The 18898-nt window shown below is 41.0% G+C and overlaps 1 protein-coding gene across 5 annotated transcripts in view; it reads left to right on the top strand.

The window, feature by feature from the left end:
* Window positions 1-567: 567 nt before the first annotated feature.
* The window catches only part of HPS3 (HPS3 biogenesis of lysosomal organelles complex 2 subunit 1), a 38025-nt gene continuing 19694 nt past the window's right edge, over window positions 568-18898 (top strand). For 3 of the 5 annotated variants that reach the window (XR_003609204.2, XR_003609205.2, XM_028103036.2), the window contains exons 1-6: window positions 570-975; window positions 8211-8702; window positions 9249-9420; window positions 9522-9607; window positions 11757-11949; window positions 17151-17232. Coding sequence is in view for 3 of the 5 variants with exons in the window: in XM_028103036.2 (XP_027958837.1) it covers window positions 759-975; window positions 8211-8702; window positions 9249-9420; window positions 9522-9607; window positions 11757-11949; window positions 17151-17232 (1242 nt within the window). In the remaining 2 variants the exon portion in view is untranslated. Of the gene's footprint in view, window positions 976-8210; window positions 8703-9248; window positions 9421-9521; window positions 9608-11756; window positions 11950-17150; window positions 17233-18898 lie in introns of all 5 variants that reach the window. The other 2 variants (XM_028103037.2, XM_028103035.2) reach the window with 2 other exon arrangements.

Genomic DNA, 18898 nt, shown 5'->3' with positions numbered 1-18898 from the left:
GGGACTCAAACTAATTTTTTTGTCAAATACCTGGAGTTCACTAGGTTATGTCCACGGTTCTTCAGCATTATTTATATATATAAAATTTCCTTCCTTCCTTCTTTCCTTCCTTCCTTCCTTCCCTCCTTCCTTTTTGCTAAGCATATTCTAGGTGTTATTTCCAATGAAATCATTCTAGAATTTCCAATATTTTGTAACAACTCTTCAGTGTGTTCGGCCCGGTATTGAGCCGCGTGCGCTGCACTTCAGCTTTCGCAGCCCTATCCTCCCGAAGCTCAGAGGCTATCGGGAAGACATAAGGGATGCCCCTGAAGTAAGTACAAAATGGTACAAGATAGCAGATAATCAAATGTTGAGACGTATTCAAGGGCCTAAACATCTCGTCTAGCCCAAAGCAGTAACGTGAAATGACGAAAAAAAAAAAAAAGGACACAGCGGTCTTTGCGCCGGTCAACCACGGAGCGCGGAGGTGTGGCCAGCGCCGGTCGGCCGGGTCCAAGGCCCCCAAACAAGAGGCCCGCGGGGCGCAGGCGCACCGGGCGGAGGTGACAGCTCCTAGGACCCCAGCCTCGACCCGTAACAGCCTCTTTAAGAAGGCGAGCCGCAGGCGGCCCGGGTGACGCTCACGTGACTCGGCTCTGTGCAACTGCTGGCGGAAGTGGTCCAGCCTCTGCGACCGGAGCGGGGTCTCTGGGCGCCCCGCGGGGCGTGCAGGCCTGAGCGGGCACCGCCGGGCTGCCCCGGAGCCGGTGGTCAGAATGGTGCAGCTATACAACCTGCACCCGTTCGGGTCGCAGCAGGTGGTGCCCTGCAAGTTGGAGCCCGAGCGGTTCTGCGGCGGAGGACGCGACGCTCTCTTCGTGGCGGCAGGCTGCAAGGTGGAGGCATTCGCCGTGACTGGACAGGAGCTGTGCCAGCCGAGGTGCGCCTTCTCCACGCTAGGCAGGGTGCTGTGCCTGGCCTACAGCGAGGCGGGTGAGTAGCAGCGCGGCCAGGGGGAGCCTGGATCCCGGCTTGGGGCCTCCTTCCTAGAGGACTGAACGTCCCCGGCGGCGGCACTCTGGGTGGTGAAGAGACTTCCCGGAATTTGCTGGGGTCTCGCGGGGTCTGGCAGCTGATTACTGAAGGAGAGCAGAGCTGTGCGGTTGTCGTGGCAACCGCAGGTGAGCGCTTGCTTCACGGGGGCGGGGGACGCTGTCTGCTCTTTCTTGTCTCGTTCGCTCACCGGAAAGGCCTGTGGTTGGGTGGCTGGGTTCCACTCAGCCCAGACACTTAAAACCAAAAAATACAACTACAAAAAACCCAAACTCTCTCAAACACATTACAAAAGCAGGGAGAATAGTATCCTGAACCCCAGGTACTCCCAGCTTCAACAATCATGCCAACTCATGGCCAGTCCTTTTACATTGTACCTTTATCCACTTGTCGGTTTTTGGAAGCTCACGTTATATGCTGGTTTTTAAATCTATGCAAGTGGAACTCAAGTCATAAACTCGTCCCTCCCACCCAAAACAGCACAGCAGCATCCACTACCCTTTTTCCAACAAAATGTGAAGCAGTACCAGGGAGGTACTATGTGGGTATATCTCTATTTTAGAAAAACCCAACATTTAAAAATAGGTGGTACTTAAGATTACAGAAGGATTTGCCATCGGCTTCTTTTAACTGCTTACTAATGCACTTAAAGTTTGATTCCTGCTTCTCAAGAGGGGTGTAAAGGTATAAATTGCAGTATTTATGGTAGAAAAGCCCATGGCTCAGGGGCTTACAAATGAAGTAGAGAGCCTGAACTTGGAGGATTGGGGATCTCTTTCTGCTACTGGTTGGGTGTGAGTTTATAGAAACTTTTGGATCTCAGGCTCTCTCTCTCTTTTTTTTTTTTTTAAGTTGAAATTACTAGATCAGTGATTTCCAGGCATTGGGATTTTGTGGGTCCATGATGGGGCTATCATCATACTTAGTATCTGACTATTCATTTTGTCCAGTAAAAATACATATTTTTAAAAATGAAAAGCCCTACTATTTACTGTAACCAGAAGAGAAAAGAGCACTTAGCCCTAAACATTGGATATCTTTGCTTTATGAGCAACTTACTATGCTGTTATTTTTTCTTTTTGACTAGTGAAGACATCAACAGAAGCTTGCATTGGTTCACAGATAATGTTTGAAAACCACTCATTGGATCTATATGTTCTCTTTCAGCAGAAGATTCTGATTTTGGAATTTAGTAGAAATATTTCTCAATCATTTTTCAATATTGGTGGTTTTCCCCATCCCACCCCCCTTTTAAACATGGAAATTCTTACTTTCAAGAGCTCTACTGAGTGGCAAACCCACCAGTCTCAAGTGTGTGTGTGTGTGTGTGTGTGTGTGTGTGTGTGTGTGAGAGAGAGAGAGAGAGAGAGAGAGAGAGAAAGAGAGGCAGAAACAGACATATTTACGTGATCTGCCCCCATTCTTCCAAATGGACATTTATTCTAGAATTGAAAGTGGCAGGCATCATGTAAACCTCTAGTTTTCTTCCCTGTCAGTAGTGGTGGTTCTTGGGATCTTTGATGTCACTACTTGTGCTTCAGAATCACCTGGGGGAGCTTGAAAATATGCTGATGCCTGCACCACAACCTCAGAGAAACTGTCAGTTTCCTGGGCTATGCCCCAGCATTGGGGTGAGTCTGATATTTACCCAAGATTCAGAATCACTGTCCTAGTGCCATACTGGCTGCTGTAGGCATTGAGTAGCATGGTAACCTTATTAATGAGGCCTTGAAAAACAAAGACTTTTTATAATCCAGTTTTATAATCCAGCGTTCCTAAAGAAAGTTCAGGAGTCATGTGCTATGGCATTAGCCTGGGTCAGATAGCTCAAGGGTAACTTTCAGTCCTCAGCTTGAAGACTGGGTACAGTCCCTGGGTACAGCTTCTATTAACCCACACACAGCTGACTCCTAGCTAATGCTGATATCCAGATAACTTCTCTTCCATTTCACTGCTTTTTCCTTTTGGTCTCTTTCCTCCCATTCACAGTAATTTAGACATGGGGATTCCTGCTCTACTGTCTTTCTCTGTAGCAAATCTCCTCCTGTCAGAAACAAAATGAATCTTGTATCAGCCATTTCTATTTATTATAAGTGCTTTGCAGGTCTCTTGCCCAAGTAGAAAACATTTCCTTTTCTTCTTTTTTTTTTTAAAGATTTTATTTATTTATTTGAGAGAGAGAGATTGAGGGAACAGGCCCTCCCCCTGGGAGGAGGGCCAGAGGGAGAAGCAGACTCCCTGCACAGCAGGGACCCCGATGCAGGACTCAATCCCAGGACCCTAGGATCATGACTTGAGCTGAAGGCAGACGCTTAACCAACTGAGCTACCCAGATGCCCAACATTTTCATTTTTTTAATCTCTAGTTAGCAGGATGCTATTCTCCCTTTATAAAATTTGGGGGTGTTAGGGAGAAAGTAGGTAGAAATTTTGAAGGACAGAGGGCCCTAACATCATCATAGGTAATGGAAATTTAATTTAGGCTTTGTGTATGGAGTGGAAAAGGAGACATGAGAATTTATTGCTCTCAATGGAGAAAGACCTGGTGGCCAGGGTTGAGTGCTGTGTGGGGAGCTCTGGTGCAGGACATTTGTTTATGGGGTGTCTGAAGGTAGTGGGGCAGGGAGGACAAGATCACATGGCTCTCATTGCCTGTTCTTTAGCACAGGTGTATTAAATGAGTCTGTCTATTACATACCCCCCAAACCTTACCGTCTCTTCAATTTCCAGAGCCATAAAACATATTTTGATGCATCGTATATTATTTCTGCCTTCTGATGTCAGTTTTGTCATAGGAGCAGCCTTTTCCTTAATCGTGTATTAGTATTAACCAGGTTTATGATCTTCCTATATAAAAGGAAGTTTATTATTTTAAAAAACCAATAATCTGAGTTTAAGAATAAAGATGAGAATGATTTTTTAATTTACTTAAGACAGAAGCTGTTGTAAAGTAAGTAGAGTAAAGCTCTGACCATATGCATAATGCCTAATAAAGTTTATAAGTCAGTCAGAGGAAGACAAATACCATATGATTTTTTATATGTAAAATCTAAGAAAAAAACAAAAAACCCAAAACTAATTGGTTCTGGGGTGGGGGCAGTGGGAAAAATAGGTGAACTGTTTTTTGTTGTTGTTTGTTTAAATAAATTAAAATTTTTAAAAAGTTTAGTTACTTTCTTTCATAAAGAGCTATTAACCTCCACAGAATCCTCCAGACTTATATCTCCTTTTTAACATTCTGAGAAATAGCATAATTGGGGAATGAGCATCGACTTTTGAGCTAAACAGATCCAGGTTTAAGTCCCAGCTCTAGCTTGTTGGCTGTGTTGCCTTAGGCAAGTTACCTAGCTTATCTCAGCCTCAGTTTCCTGATCTATAAAATGGAGAATGAGATAATATCTTAAAGGTTTGTTGTGAGGATTAACTGAGAGAACTCTAAATCTCTGATCATAATGCTTGTCAGATAAACACTTACTTAGCAAGTTCTAGTTCATCATTATAAAACTAATCTGAAAACATACAAGATAGTATGGGCACTATCTACAGTTTGCAGATTATGTATAAATGATAAATAGACTTTTATCAGTGAAATAGGTATATGGTTTTTTAAATTTTTTATTGTTATGTTAATCACCATACATTACATCATTAGTTTTTGATGTAGTGTTTCATGATTCCTTGTTTTTGCATAACACCCAGTGCTCCATGCAGAACATGCCCTCCTTAATACCCATCACCAGGCTAACCCATCCTCCCACCCCCCCTCCCCTCTAGAACCCTCAGTTTGTTTTTCACAGTCTATCGTCTCTCATGGTTCGTGTCCCCCTCCGATTTCCCCCCTTCATTCTTCGCCTCCTGCTATCTTCTTCTTTTTTTTTTTCTTAACATATATTGCATTATTTGTTTCAGAGGTACAGATCTTTGATTCAACTGTCTAATCTCAGGAAACAAACTGAGGGTTGCTGGAGTGGGGGTGGGTGGGAGGGATGGGGTGGCTGGGTGATAGACATTGGGGAGGGTATGTGCTATGGTGAGCGCTGTGAAATAGGTATATGTTTATAAATGTCTGAATAAAACAATTTTATTTAACCAAACAAATATTCTTAGTTTTAAAATTCATTTACTAATTTGAATATGGCACCAAAGCACGGGCAACAAAAGAGTAAAGTAAATTGGATGTCATCAAAATTAAAAACCTTCATGCATCTATAAAAGACACTAACAACAGATTGAAAAGGCAATCCTCAGAATGGGAGAAAATACTTGCAAAGCATATATCCAATAAGGGATTAATATCCAGAATATATAGAGAACTCCTATAACTTAACAACAACAAAAGCCACTTCAAAAATGGGCGAATAGGCATTTCTTCAAATGGCCAACAAGCACATGAAAAGATGCTTAACATCATTAATGACCAGGGAAATGCAAACCAAACCTGAGATCCCATTTCATACTCATTAGGATGGCTATTATTTAAAGAAGAAAGAAAATAGCAAATGTTGGTGAGAATGTGGAGAAATTGAAACCCCTGCACACTGCAGGAATGGAAAATGGTAGAGCTGCTGTGGAAAACAGTATGGTGTTCCTCAAAAAATTAATTACCATATGATCCAGCAGTTTCACTCTTGGAAGTATATAAACAAAGTAGTTGAAAGCAGACACTTGTGCAGATATTTGTACATCAATGTTCATAGCATTTTTAAATGAGAGCCAAGAAGTGGAAGCACCCCAAATGTCCATCAACTGAAGAAAAGATAAACTAAATGTGGCATATGCATATCTGTACCTGCATGTTCATTGCAGAATTATTTATAATAGCCAAGACATGGAAACAACCTAAGTGTCCTTAAACAGATGAATAAATAAAATGTGGTATTTACATAAAATTGAATATTATTCAGTCTTAAAAAGAAAGAGAATTCTGACACACATTACAACACAAATGAACCTTGAAGACATTGTGCTAAGTGAAATAAAGCAGACACAAAAGGACAAATATTGTATGATTCAGTTTACATGGGGTATCTAGAGTGGGCAAATTCATAGAGACAGAAAGAAAGTAGAATGGTCATTGCCAGAGTCTGGGGGTGGGGGAGATGAGGAGTTATTGTTTAAGGGTTTTGAGGAAGATGAAAAAGTTATAGAGAGGGATGATGGTGATTGGGGCACAACAATCTGAATATACTTCATACCATTGAACTGTGTACTCAAAAATGGTGAAAGTGGTAAATTTTACATTATGTATATCTTACCATAATAAAAACTTGAAAAAGATAATTTACTGAGGAAATTCTAGGAAGATGGAGGCTACAAGGCATCTTTTGATGCAACTCCATCCAAACTGCTTCTCTGGAACAGAGTGAGCACATTTATGGAGCCTGTAGGGTATGGTTAGGCATTCTGTGAAGATATCCAGGGAATGAACAGGTACAAGCTCCGTTTCTGTGGTATCAAAGGGACCAGCATCAAGAGAAGGCTTGCGTTTCTGGAAGGTTGGCTCATTTCGGACACAGAGGGAACCCGGCCAGCCCAGCGAGTGTTTGCTGAAAGGGGCTGCTTGCTTGCTGCTTTTGTATATGGGAAGTCATTATGCTAACAGCGGCGTTTCAATTTCAGTTCATTGGAAAAGGGCTTATTTAGCAAATAATGTTAGTCAATAGTCAGTTCTACATTTGGAAAAACCTTGACTTATCTTCCCCTCAAAGTTCTAAAGATTAAAAATTTAAATTAAAAAAGCCACTAAAATAGAATATGTAACAGTATAGTTATGTAATTTGGAGGGCATAGGAGACTGTCTAAGCAAATTAGGAAATTAGGCCAAGAAGGAAATGATATATATCTGACTACATACATATCTGACGACTTTTACTGTGGTAAAAGATGCCATAAGTGAAATCAAACATCAAAGAATAGACTACCAGAAACAATTTGCTATTCATGACCAACCAAAGATTAATATCACTTTTATCCAGAGAGCGGCTATTTCTTAGAAAAACAAACCAAACATCCTAATAAAGTAGATAACTTGAGAAATCATACATGGCTGATAAACATAGCAGAAGATGACCAGCTTTAGAAATGGTCTGGAAAATATACATTATAATAAGCATAAGAGTCCTGGTTTCCCTGTCACACTGAGTCAGTGCTAGTGAGGATATGGGGAAACGGGCATGTTCAAACAGTACTGCTGGCAACACGAGTTCCTATTACGTAATTGTGATAGAATCTGGCAATATCTTAAGATTTAAAACGTACCTGCCCTTTGGCCCAACATTCTCACTTTTGGGAATCTATGCCATTGAAACAAACCCCTAGGAAATAAATATATAGGTATAGGCCTATTTGTTACAGTATGAAGTATAGTGGCAGAAAAACTTGAATATATATCAATAGGGGAATTGTTGAATGAATTATGGCACATGTATACATAGGATATGCAGGTAATTTTCAATAAAACGATGTTAGATACCCATGTATTGACATGGCGAGTTAAGATTTACTGGTAATTTTTAGAAGTTGTAGATTGTTAAGTATATTCAGTGAGATTCCATTTTGGTGAAGAAAAAAAAAGACAGAACACTAGTCTACGGTCTATGTTTATATGAGAGAAAAGTATAGAAGGACACGTACCAAGCTATGTGTGTTACCACCGGCTCAGACTGCAGGGAAGAGATTATGCTTTCCATTTGCCATCTCTTTACTGCTTTGATTTCTCACAACAGAGAGTAACTATAAAATTACTTTGTAATTTAAACAATATAATAAAATCAACAAGTGAGGGAAAATTAACTTGGATTTAGGTTTTGTTTAATATGTATAGCTTTATCCTACTTCTCAGAGTTGACATGAAGGTGTGACTTGTGGGAAGGGGGATTTCAGAGCTATAGGAAACACTCAGAGCTAATATAAGGAATAAAATGTACAATTTCTGTGTAAGCTGCATGAATAATTAATGGATTATCTTAAGACATAATGGCGAGAGATTTATTTCAGAACCTAAATGCGTAATGTCAGTTAAAAATACACCTAAGATCCTATTAATTAGGGTTTTGTTCTCGTCAATCTTTAATTCAACCATTCACATTAGGATTCCCTAATAGTTCCTTTTCATGGCACAACGTAAGTGGTTGTTTCTAATTACAAATTCTAAGTATAATCTTATTTCCTTCTCAGGAGACTATTTGGCAGCAATTGAAGAGAAAAACAAAGCTACGTTTCTACGTGCATATGTGAACTGGAGAAGTAAAAGGACTGAAAACTGTCGCGTGTGTATCCGAATGGTTGGACATAATGTGGAGGCACCCTTCAGCGACACCTACAAAGACCAGATGTCTATTATTGAAATGCCGCTTTCTGAGGCCCCCTTGTGCATCTCCTGTTGCCCAGTAAAAGGAGACCTTCTTGTTGGTTGCACCAATAAGTTAGTCTTGTTTAATTTGAAGTATCAGGTCATTAATGAAGAATTCTCAGTATTGGACTTTGAACGTTCTTTAATTATACACATAGATAATATCATTCCTGTTGAAATTTCTTTTTGTGTTGGTTATGTTGCTCTCATGTCAGACTTAGAAGTCTTAATCCTAAAACTGGAGTCAGACCCTAAAAGTGGAGAGAGTGTCAACCACCAGCCACGTAAGACCGACAATCCAATGAAACAGACAGAAGGTAAATAATGAATTGAGCTTGCTTTCTTATCTTAGGTGTAGAGAAAACCCTTACTTCTGGCAGTCTCTGAAGGGTGCTAATATATAGCAATCACCAAGCCACATTGTTTGTAGATTCAGTTATACCTGATACATGGGATTTGGGTTTATGATCTGGCTGCCCATATCTTACTCTGTAACATGTCAGTGTGTTTCAGCATATACTTGTCAATAGAAATACGGAAGAGCTAGGAGGAGTTTCTAGTCCCAGATCTCATAAGTTGAATGGCCTTGGGTTAGGAATACCATCTCTGAATTTCAATTTCCTCGTGTGTAAAATTGGGATGATAATATCCTGTTGTACTTTATCAGTGGTGAGGAATAAATGAGGAAGTGCTAAGGCTTTTCAAAACCATAGTGCTTTGCAAATATGTGAGATGTCTGTGTGTATGAATAAATAAAATTATTATATGTCTGTTTAATTGGTCTGGGGATGTTGTGAAATTTAATTTTCATTCAAGTAGTACTTGGAGTTATTAAATTCTTTTCTCAAATTTTATTTTTTAAGATGTCAGTCATGAAACTTTGCAGCTTGAGTCAGATGACTTTGTTATCTGTCAAAAGCCCATGGAACTTCTCGGTGAAAAAAGTAGCCAATCTGGAGTATCCGTTACACTGGAGTCAACAGGATTAGCTGATGAAAAAACAAAATATTACCACGTTCAGCACCTGCTCTATAAGTATTACAAAGCTTTTCATTCACCAGCATTTAATATATATTTACCCGCTTAGAAGTACATGGAAATTAGATCTCTTCCTCTTTCTCTTTTTAAACTCTCAGACGTTTTGCTCCTGATATTTCGTTCTGTGTCTTTTCTGATGACGTCAAGTTACATTCACTTCAGCTGCTACCTATTTACCAAACAGGTAAGTAAGTATGGCATTGCTACAGTGCAGAGGTGAAAGGGCTCTGGGCTGGGAGGGGAGACCGATGTGGGTAATACGTTAGGTTCTTCTACTGAGTCTCCCATTGACCCTGGACAAGTTCCTTAGCAAATAATGCTAAATGGTGCTCCTGTGAGCACTCGAAAGAGAAATTGTGTCTGCTAGGAGAAGCCATGGAGAGGACATGACAGACAAAACACATTTCCCTTTTCGAAATGGTTACTTGGCCCGAAAAGGGAAATTAGAGCCTTGTCCTAGCTGGGTTTTTTTTACCTGGGTATGTGGCAAAGCTTCATATGATGGCCTTGTGAGCAAGGTGGAAAATATTGACTGAATGGGAAATTCATTCAGAGCGGTGGTTTTCAACCTTGTTGCACATTGGGCTTACTCGGATGCTTAAAAATGCTGATGCCCAGGCTCTACATACTATGGTGCCTGGGCATCAGTAGTTTTTTAAAAGCTCCCCTGGAACCTAATGGGCAGCCAAGATTGAGAATTTGCCATCGGGTTTTGTACTTAGTCCTGGCCTGCCTACCATCTTTAGATGTTGCCTAGAGACAATATAAATATTATTCCGATTAAACATGTTTAATAAACCTCCCTTATTTTTTTCTTTCTTAGTGAACATTTATTGACTACCTACTATGTTGGGTATTGTGCTGAATACTAGGGAACCAATAATGAGCAAAAGTAGGCAAAGTACTTGCACTCGTGGAGCTTATTGTCTTGGGGGGGAGGAAGCAGACATTAATCGAATAATCATTCAATTATTTTCAAGGAGTATACAATTACACACCGAAATGAGCACTCTGTGGGAAAAGAACCCTACCTTGAGAGCCTGTAACAAAGATATTAACCTCATTTAGGGGTCAAGAAAGGCTTCTTAGGAAAGAGGATCTGAAGAGTGAATCAGGACTGATTTGGAAATATGGTTGGTGCAGAGGAAGCAGCAAAGACGTTGTGGTAGAGGGAGAATCTTATATTTGAGGAACTGAGAGAAGCAAGACTGAGAGAGCAAGGCAGAGAGGGTTGTGAGACAACACTGGAGACCAGAGAGGGCCCAGAGCCATGTTAGGGGGACAACTATCTAATGGTGTCTCCCTTTCTCTCTCTCTGTTTTTTTTTTTGCATTAGCAAGAAGCTGGACTAATACTGTAGAATTTCCCGTAATTGGAATTTTGCTAATTGAGTCCCCACGGTGTCATTTAACGTGTTCCTGTATCCCCTGTATTTCCCTGTGATTTAGTGGTTTGATCTAAAGCTGTACTGCTCACTGTGGTAGCCATTAACCACCTGCTACTGCTCAGCACTTGAAATGTGACTAATCTAAATTGAAATACACTGTTAAATGTAAAAGTCACACCATATCTTGAAGAGTTAGTACAGAAATATATATATATGTATATATGATATCTCAATTTTTTTGTTGACTGCTTGTTGAAATGGTAATAGGGATATATTGGGTTAATACAATATACTATGAAAATTTTGCCTGTTTCTGTTTACTTTTTAAAATGTTATTACTAGAAAACTTTAAATTACATATGTGGCTCGTGTTATATCTCTATCGACAATGCTGGTCTAGACTAAGTCTTGATTAGATGATGGTGGTGGTGATGATTATGAAGATGATGATTTAGTAGCACAAGTAATGCTGACTTCTGTTGGAAGGTACATGGAATCTGGTTGACTCTGTGATGGTTATTACGTAGATCTGTTAATTTATTAGGGCTTGCAAAATGGTGATATTTTAATTACATCACTCCCTTTTCATATCTTCCTGGCACTCCTCTATAAATAACAGCTTTTCCATGGGGCGCCTGGGTGGCTCAGTTGGTTAAGCGTCTACCTTCGGCTCAGGTCATGATCCCGGGGTCCTGGGATCGAGTCCATCGGGCTCCCTGCTCAGTGGGGAGCCTGCTTCTCCCTCTCCCTCTGCCTGCTGCTCTGCCTGCTTGTGCTCTTTATGTCAAATAAATAAATAAATAATCTTAAAAAAAATAAAGAACAGTTTTTTCTAAAGAACACTTTGGTTATCCACACTGAGAGACTTTTTTGCTTAGAAAAGTTAAGATGTCAGTTTCCTTTACTGGTTTCATGGGTTTCCCCCCCCCTCCTTTTTTTCATGCAGGTTCCTTTACTTCTGGTAGAAAAAAATTGTCTCAGGAAAAAGAGTTGCTGAGCCTCTTCTGTTTTTTCTCATTGCCTCATGTGGGCTATCTGTACATGGTTGTCAAATCTGTTGAATTAATGTCAGTTTACCAGTATCCTGAGAAGTCTCAGCAGGCGGTGCTCACACCACAATTTTTACATGTCATCGCAAGGTATGTTACAGTGTTACTTGCTGGACTTTGAGTCACTTATTCTTCTGCAAATCCTTGGGGTGCTTCTTAAATCTTTAAATGAGTATTGTGTGGGGGCGCCTGGGTGGCTCAGTTGGTTAAGTGTCTGCCTTCAGCTCAGGTCATGATCCCAGGGTCCTGGGATCCAGTCCGGCATTGGGCTCCCTGCTCAGCGGGGAGTCTGCTTCTCCCTCTGCCTGTCGCTCCCCCTCTAATAAACAAACAAACAAATAAATAAATAAAATCTTAAAAAAAAATCAGTGAGAATTGTGTGAACCAGTATATAATATTGTAAATTAATGGTGTATATTTGTCTTTTGATGGTCCATACTTACCTTTTCAATGTCAAAGACTTAGATTCTGGTTTTGCCTTTGTTTTATTTTCTTAGATTGGATAGGGGTCTTTGTGAGGAAAAATTTTCGTAGGGAATTTTAATGAAAAGTCAGTGGGGCCAGTCAGGACATCTCTGGATTTCTTTTTAGATTTCCTAATTTTTTTCTGTGCTGTCCTATCCATTATATGAGTTGCGTTATTTCATAATGGTTTAGAACTGTGAAGGAGCTAGAAAGACTACCCTGTGATTAGTACAAATGGGGAAATAATCCAGAGGTTGGCATTGGCAAGGTCATGCGCCTAATTGGTGGCAGATGCCTTTTGAATTGCCCTACCCTAATATGCTGGCATGTAACCTGGGTTCCTGAATAGGCTTTTAATCTCATTTCCTTTTATCTCAGCAGTAACTGATGCTTCTGGTTCCATTTCCTGTTTTTTTGAGCTTAGATTATGTGCAAGCCACTGCATTGGGCCCTCTGGCCAAGCAACCGTGAATAAGGTACACCATCTGCTTTCTAAAGCAACAGCGTGAAAGAAGGCCAGAGACACATACATGGGGCACAAACACTAGGGGATTTGTGAAAAATATCTTTAGACTTTGTGAAAGTGGTGTAGGCACTTCAAGGAGGAAAATTACTTCTGGCTGAGTCATACAGGAAAGTTTTTTGTGCTTGAAGTGAGAAAAGCTGGTTAGAGTCTACAGATGTAGATTAGAAGAGAAGGGCATTATAGATACGGGGAAGACAATAAACAAAGGCTATGTCTAGTTTTGTAGGAGCATCTAATAATTAATTGCATAGGACAGTGATTTTTAATTTTTTTCAAATGAGTGATAGTATCAGAAGCTACAGTAGGTGCTGGAATATATTCAGACAGCATAAAACTCACCTGAAGGTTCTGCTACTCACTCATAGTGTGGTTGCTGCCCTCTCCCCCCATTGTCTTGATGTAAGGAGAAATGCTGTTGTGTGTTTCCTAAGTGAACACTGTGGAAGTAGCTAGTCTCAATTTCCAACATGTTGCGCATAGTGATGTTCTTTAGGAAGAAGCTGAAATGCAGAGAAGTGGTGCAAATAATGCTCAAGAGAGAGCTCAGGGCTTTGAAAATTAAGGACTTCTTTAACGTTTTGATCAATAAAGTGATGTGATAAGAGCACTGCTTTAAGAAAATTAGTGGTGGCTGTTATGCAGGATGGATTGAACACAGGTAAATAAGCTACTGAAATGGTTCGGGGAAGGATAACCAGGGGTTGTAGCAGAGAGAGGACAAGGAAGAATAGATGGGAGAGGCTTCGGCAAGAAAATGACAAGACTTGGTGTCTGCTGGGATGGTGGGAATGCAGGAGGCATGAGAAACCTTGCCAGAGTGTTGAGGCTGCTCTTATGAAAGAGTGGAGGAGGGTGAAGTGTGGGGCAAAAAGGAAGTTTGGTTTAGGCATTTAAGTTTGAGGCGCTTAGAGAGTATCAAGGGGAAATGTTAAGTAGGCTTTTGGACACAGAACTGAAGATTAGAAAAGAAAGGAAAACGTAGATGTTTTATTACCATAAAAAAAGAGCTGTCGAAGTAGGGAGCATGGCCCCCAGAGTGTGCAGCAGAGAAAAGTAGTTGGAAAACTAAACTCTGGTGAAAGGTCATGTTTAGGAAGGGAGAGAAAGAACAGAAGGATTTTCAAGAATCGAAAGAACCTAGGGAACTACAGCATCTTAGAAACCAAGGAAAAGGGGCGCCTGGGTGGCTCAGTCGTTAAGCGTCTGCCTGTGGTTCAGGTCACGATCCCAGGGTCCTGGGATCGAGCCCCGCATCGAGCCCCGCATCGAGCCCCGCATCGAGCCCCGCATCGAGCCCCGCATCGAGCCCCGCATCGAGCCCCGCATCGAGCCCCGCATCGGGCTCCCAGCTCAGTGGGAGTGCTCCTCCCTCTCCCACTCCCCCTGCTTGTGTTCCTGCTCTTACTGTCTCTCTCTGTCAAATAAATAAATAAAGTCTTAAAAAAAAAAAGAAAAAGAAACAAAGGGAAAACTAGAGGGAGAAAGAATAAAATATTTCTTTTTTTTTTTTTTAAGATTTTATTTATTTATTTGACAGAGAGACACAGCGAGAGAGGGAATGCAAGCAGGGGGAGTGGCAGGCAGAGGGAGAGGGAGAAGCAGGCTTACCGCGGAGCAGGGAGCCTGATGTGGGGCTTGATCCCAGGACCCTGGGACCATGACCTGAGCTGAAGGCAGACGCTTAATGACTGAGCCACCCAGGCACCCCTAAAACATTAATTTCTGTCCCAAAATATTGATGCAAAAGACTATTAATCTTTATCTGGTTGCATAAAGGGCACTGAGAATTTAGTGTCTGTCTTAAATATAAGTCATGAATTAGTTTGGAATGTAGAGTCCTGAAAACACAGTTATGGGAATTTGAAGGGACTTAAAATGTGTGGGTTTTGCCTGTCTCCAGATAAGAAATTATTGAAGTTTTTCTTAATATCAGCACCAAATTACATTCTGACATCATTAACTTGACTGTGGAAGCACTAGACGTTAGAATAGCAGTTGTTATATGTAAGTTCAGATTCTTAATAAGGATCCCCACCCCTATTTTTAAAATCCTATATTGGTTGAACTTTTTACATATTATTTTACCCAGTAAATACATGTTTTAGAAATATCTTGACCCATAAGTTTGTTTTGAAAAGTTTCTTGAAGCCTGGTACGTTTTTTAAAAAAAGCAATAGAAAAATTTTTTTAAAGAATCTAAGAACAATATAAAATCATGTAAAATGTCATCCTTATAGAAATACATAAATGGGAAAGCCCCCCCATAATCCTACTCCTCAGAGTCAACCATGGCAACAGTTGGTGTGTATTCGGGGCGCCTGGGTGGCTGTCAGTTAAGGGTCTGCCTTCGGCTCAGGTCATGATCCCAGGGTCCCGGGACCCCAGCCCATCCTCGGGCTCCGGGCCCATCGGAGAGTCTGCGTCTCTCTCTCCCTCTGTCTGCCTCTCCCCCCTGCTCATGCTCTCTCTCTCTCTCTCTCAAATAAATAAATAAAATCTTAAAAAAAATTGGTGCATATTCATCCAACTTAAAAAAAAAAGTACATTTACTGCTATGATTTGTTTTTCATAGAAATGGATCATATGATGTCCACTGTTCAGCAACTTGCTGCTTCACTTGGCAGCATATCCTGGACATCTTTCCATGCCAACACGTTTCAGTTCATTTTATTCTTTTCTTATACTACTGCTTAGTATCCCAGCGATAGCCAACAGCTGGATTACTATAGGTGGAAGGGATCCAGAGGACCACCTTTTTATCTCTGAAGCCTGACCGTCATTTATCTTTATTGTCACAGCTACTCTCACCTTTCCTTCTGACCCCATCACAGGTGCTTTTTTGCCTCTCACTGTCTCCGAGTCCCTTCTACTCATTTTACTTCCTGGTGCTAACTCTATTCTAGATTTCTAAGTGGTGGTGCTGCTGTTCCAGCGATTATCACGACTCCAGAGGTCATTTGTGGAAATGGACTTGCGGAAATTGACAGAGATGGCAATGGGCTGAGGCTGCAATGGAAGCCTCCCAAAACAGAGGGAGAATGCCCTGAGTGATACCTCTTACCCTACATTGTGCAAAATCTCCCAACTATGAAAATGTCAGAATGCCTTCCTTATAAAGAAGCATTTCTCCTATTTTTAAAAAATATTTATTTATTTGAGAGAGAGAGAGAGCACGAGTGTGCATGCTCAAGTGGGGGGAGGGGTGGAGGGAGAGGGAGAAGCAGACTCCCTGCTGAGCAGGGAGCCTGACGAGGGGGCTTGATCCCAGTGCCCTGAGATCATGACCCTGAGCTGAAGGCAGGTTCTTAACTGATTGAGCCACCTAGGTGCCCCAAGAACTATTTCTTCTATTATAAGATCAATGCTAGGTTTGCTTTATTTCAACATGGTTCATTTTTAATTCTCCTACTTTTTAATTTGCTTTTAAAAATTATTCCTGTGGGGAAAAAATAAAAATTATTTAGTCCTGTGAATCTACTACGAGATGGGTTTTGTAGCAATTTCTAAGTTAACTGCTTTTAATGTCGGTATTGGAGTGTTGACTTATCCACTAGTCACCAGGCATCCATTGTGCACTGACTGTGGGGTCTCTGGGTCATTTTCCAGTGCAGAAGCAGCCTGGGGTTGTGTAAAGAGCTAGAGGAGTGTGAGGAGTAAGAAGACCTAGGATCTAATTTGGCTCCATCCTCCAGAGATGTCTTAGACCAGTCATAAGACTTCCATGCCCTCATCTTTAAAACAAGCTTCTGGAGTAGATAATTCTCAAGATTCCTTCAGATAGTCTGTAATTTTCTGTTCTACCATTGGATATGTGTTTGCATAATCTAAGTCTGTTGTCCAGCATAATCTAGGCTCAATTACATCCTGAGATGAGTGGGATAGAGATAATAGGAAACTTAGGTTCTAATCTTGGCTTTGATAATCACCTCTTTTTACCTTGAACAGATCCTAGGAACATCATTTTGTCTGTGAGATATTGACCCAGATCCATGGTTCTTAACTAGAAGTGTACAGCAGAGCCACACATGGAGCTTTGTAGAAATATACATGTCTAGATTCAGCTCTTAGAGATTATGATTCAGTATGGGTGAGGTGGGGACCAGGTGTATATTTTTACAAACACGCCACGGGGATTCTGAGGTGCTCTCTTTGTTAAGAAGCAGACTAATCATCAGCATTTGACAAATACTTGAGTCTTCCCTCCCCACCATTGCTGTTTGTTTCTGTGAAATCCTCCCAACTATGGGCATGTTGGTTATTGGCCTCTGCTTTGCTCAGTGGTGTCTCTCCTCTTCCTTAGCAACAACCTACAGTGTTTCACAGTGCGGTGCAGTGCGGCGGCAGCTCGTGAGGAGGACCCATATGTGGACACCACCCTGAAGGTTAGAACTGGTTTATGATGACAACAAAATCTTAAGATCAAAAAGGGATACATGAATGCTTGCAGATTTGCTCTTGGGTCTAAATTGGTGAACATTAAAGGTCTTAAGATCTTGTTTATCAAAATAGAACTTTTGGATGTAAAATAGTGAACATTTTGTGATTCATGGTTTAGATGACAATTTTTAAGATTACTTTGAAAACATTTCACTCAGAATTTAGGTGTAGTGCATAATTTTTAAAATTTGGTAAAGAATATGTGTAGTGTAGGGGCGCCTGGGTGGCTCAGTCAGTTAAGCGTCTGTCTTCAGCTCAGGTCATGATCCTGGGGTCCTGGGATCGAGCCCTGCATCGGGCTTCCTGCTCAGTGGGGAGTCTGCTTCTCCCTCTCCCTCTAGCCCTCCCTCCTACTGGTGCTCTTGCTCTCTCTGATGAATAAATAAAAAATCTTAAAAAAAAGAATATGTGTAGTGGAACTTCAGAGAGAGTACTTTACAATTATAGTGTACTACAATTTTATTCTTTTTTAATGGAAACAGTGGTGACACTTGTATATAACTATTAACAAAGCCCTATAGAAATCGGTGTGTTCAAGAACACAAATGCATGAAAATGATTTATTTATATTTTTTTGTTTTGTTTTATCAGATATGTCTATAATGTATTTCTGTAGTCTTAATCTAAGAGTTAATGGATGAGCTAGGTTATTAACCTCATTTTGAGTGAGAAGTAATATGCTTATTCTCTGAAAATCTCTTGACCACAAAATAACCATAGGCAGTTTTATGATGAAATTCTGTATTTTCTGATCTTGAATTTCTGTTCTCAGAAATATACCGATTCTTTGTGTGATATTCATCATATGCTATTCCACTTCTCAGGTATAAACTACTTGAATGGATGTTTGATATAAAGTTACATGCTGCAGGAAACTCCCAGATTATAATGGCCTATATTTTTTTTTTTTGGTAAAGATTTTGTTTATTTATTTGAGAGACAGTGAGTGAGTGAGAGAGAGAGAGCACATGATCGGGGCAGAGGCAGAGAGAGGGAGAAGTGGGGCTCGATCCCAGGGCCCTGGGTTCATGACCTGAGCCAAAGGCAGACACTTAACTGACGGAGCCACCCAGGCGCCCCATGATGGCCTATATTTTATAAGTTAGTTTATGTCTGTCTGGCACCTGGAACACCTTTTCCTGGAAAAGTAAGTGTTCACTACTGATGGTTATGTTAATAAGCCAGCACTTTGTAGTGCTTAATGTGTCTGAAGTCCTCTTCCACTATCACCATCACCCAAGTTGTGACATGTGATAGTGTTTTCCGTGATCTGAGTTCTCAGTAACTCATGCAATGGCCTGCCTGTAGCTTTCTGTTGCCGACCAGGCATACTGCCTACCTTCAGCCTCTTAAGAAACCCAACTTACAGCTTCCCCATGCCTTTCTATCTGTGTTTAAGATACACACATAGCCTTTTTTTTTTTTAAGATTTTATTTATTTGAAAGAGAGAGACACAGCGAGAAAGGGAACACAAGCAGGGGGAGTGGGAGAGGGAGAAGCAGGCTTCCCTTGGAGCAGGGAGCCTGATGCGGGGCTCGATCCCAGGACCCTGGGATCATGACCTGAGCCGAAGGCAGACGCTTAATGACTGAGCCACCTAGGCACCCCCA

The sequence above is a fragment of the Eumetopias jubatus genome, unplaced genomic scaffold, assembly GCF_037043125.1.
Source record: "Eumetopias jubatus isolate StellerSeaLion01/CBP00866 unplaced genomic scaffold, mEumJub1_p1.0 scaffold_1, whole genome shotgun sequence".
NCBI lineage: Eukaryota > Metazoa > Chordata > Mammalia > Carnivora > Otariidae > Eumetopias > Eumetopias jubatus.
This window is presented reverse-complemented; position numbering and strand designations above follow the sequence as displayed.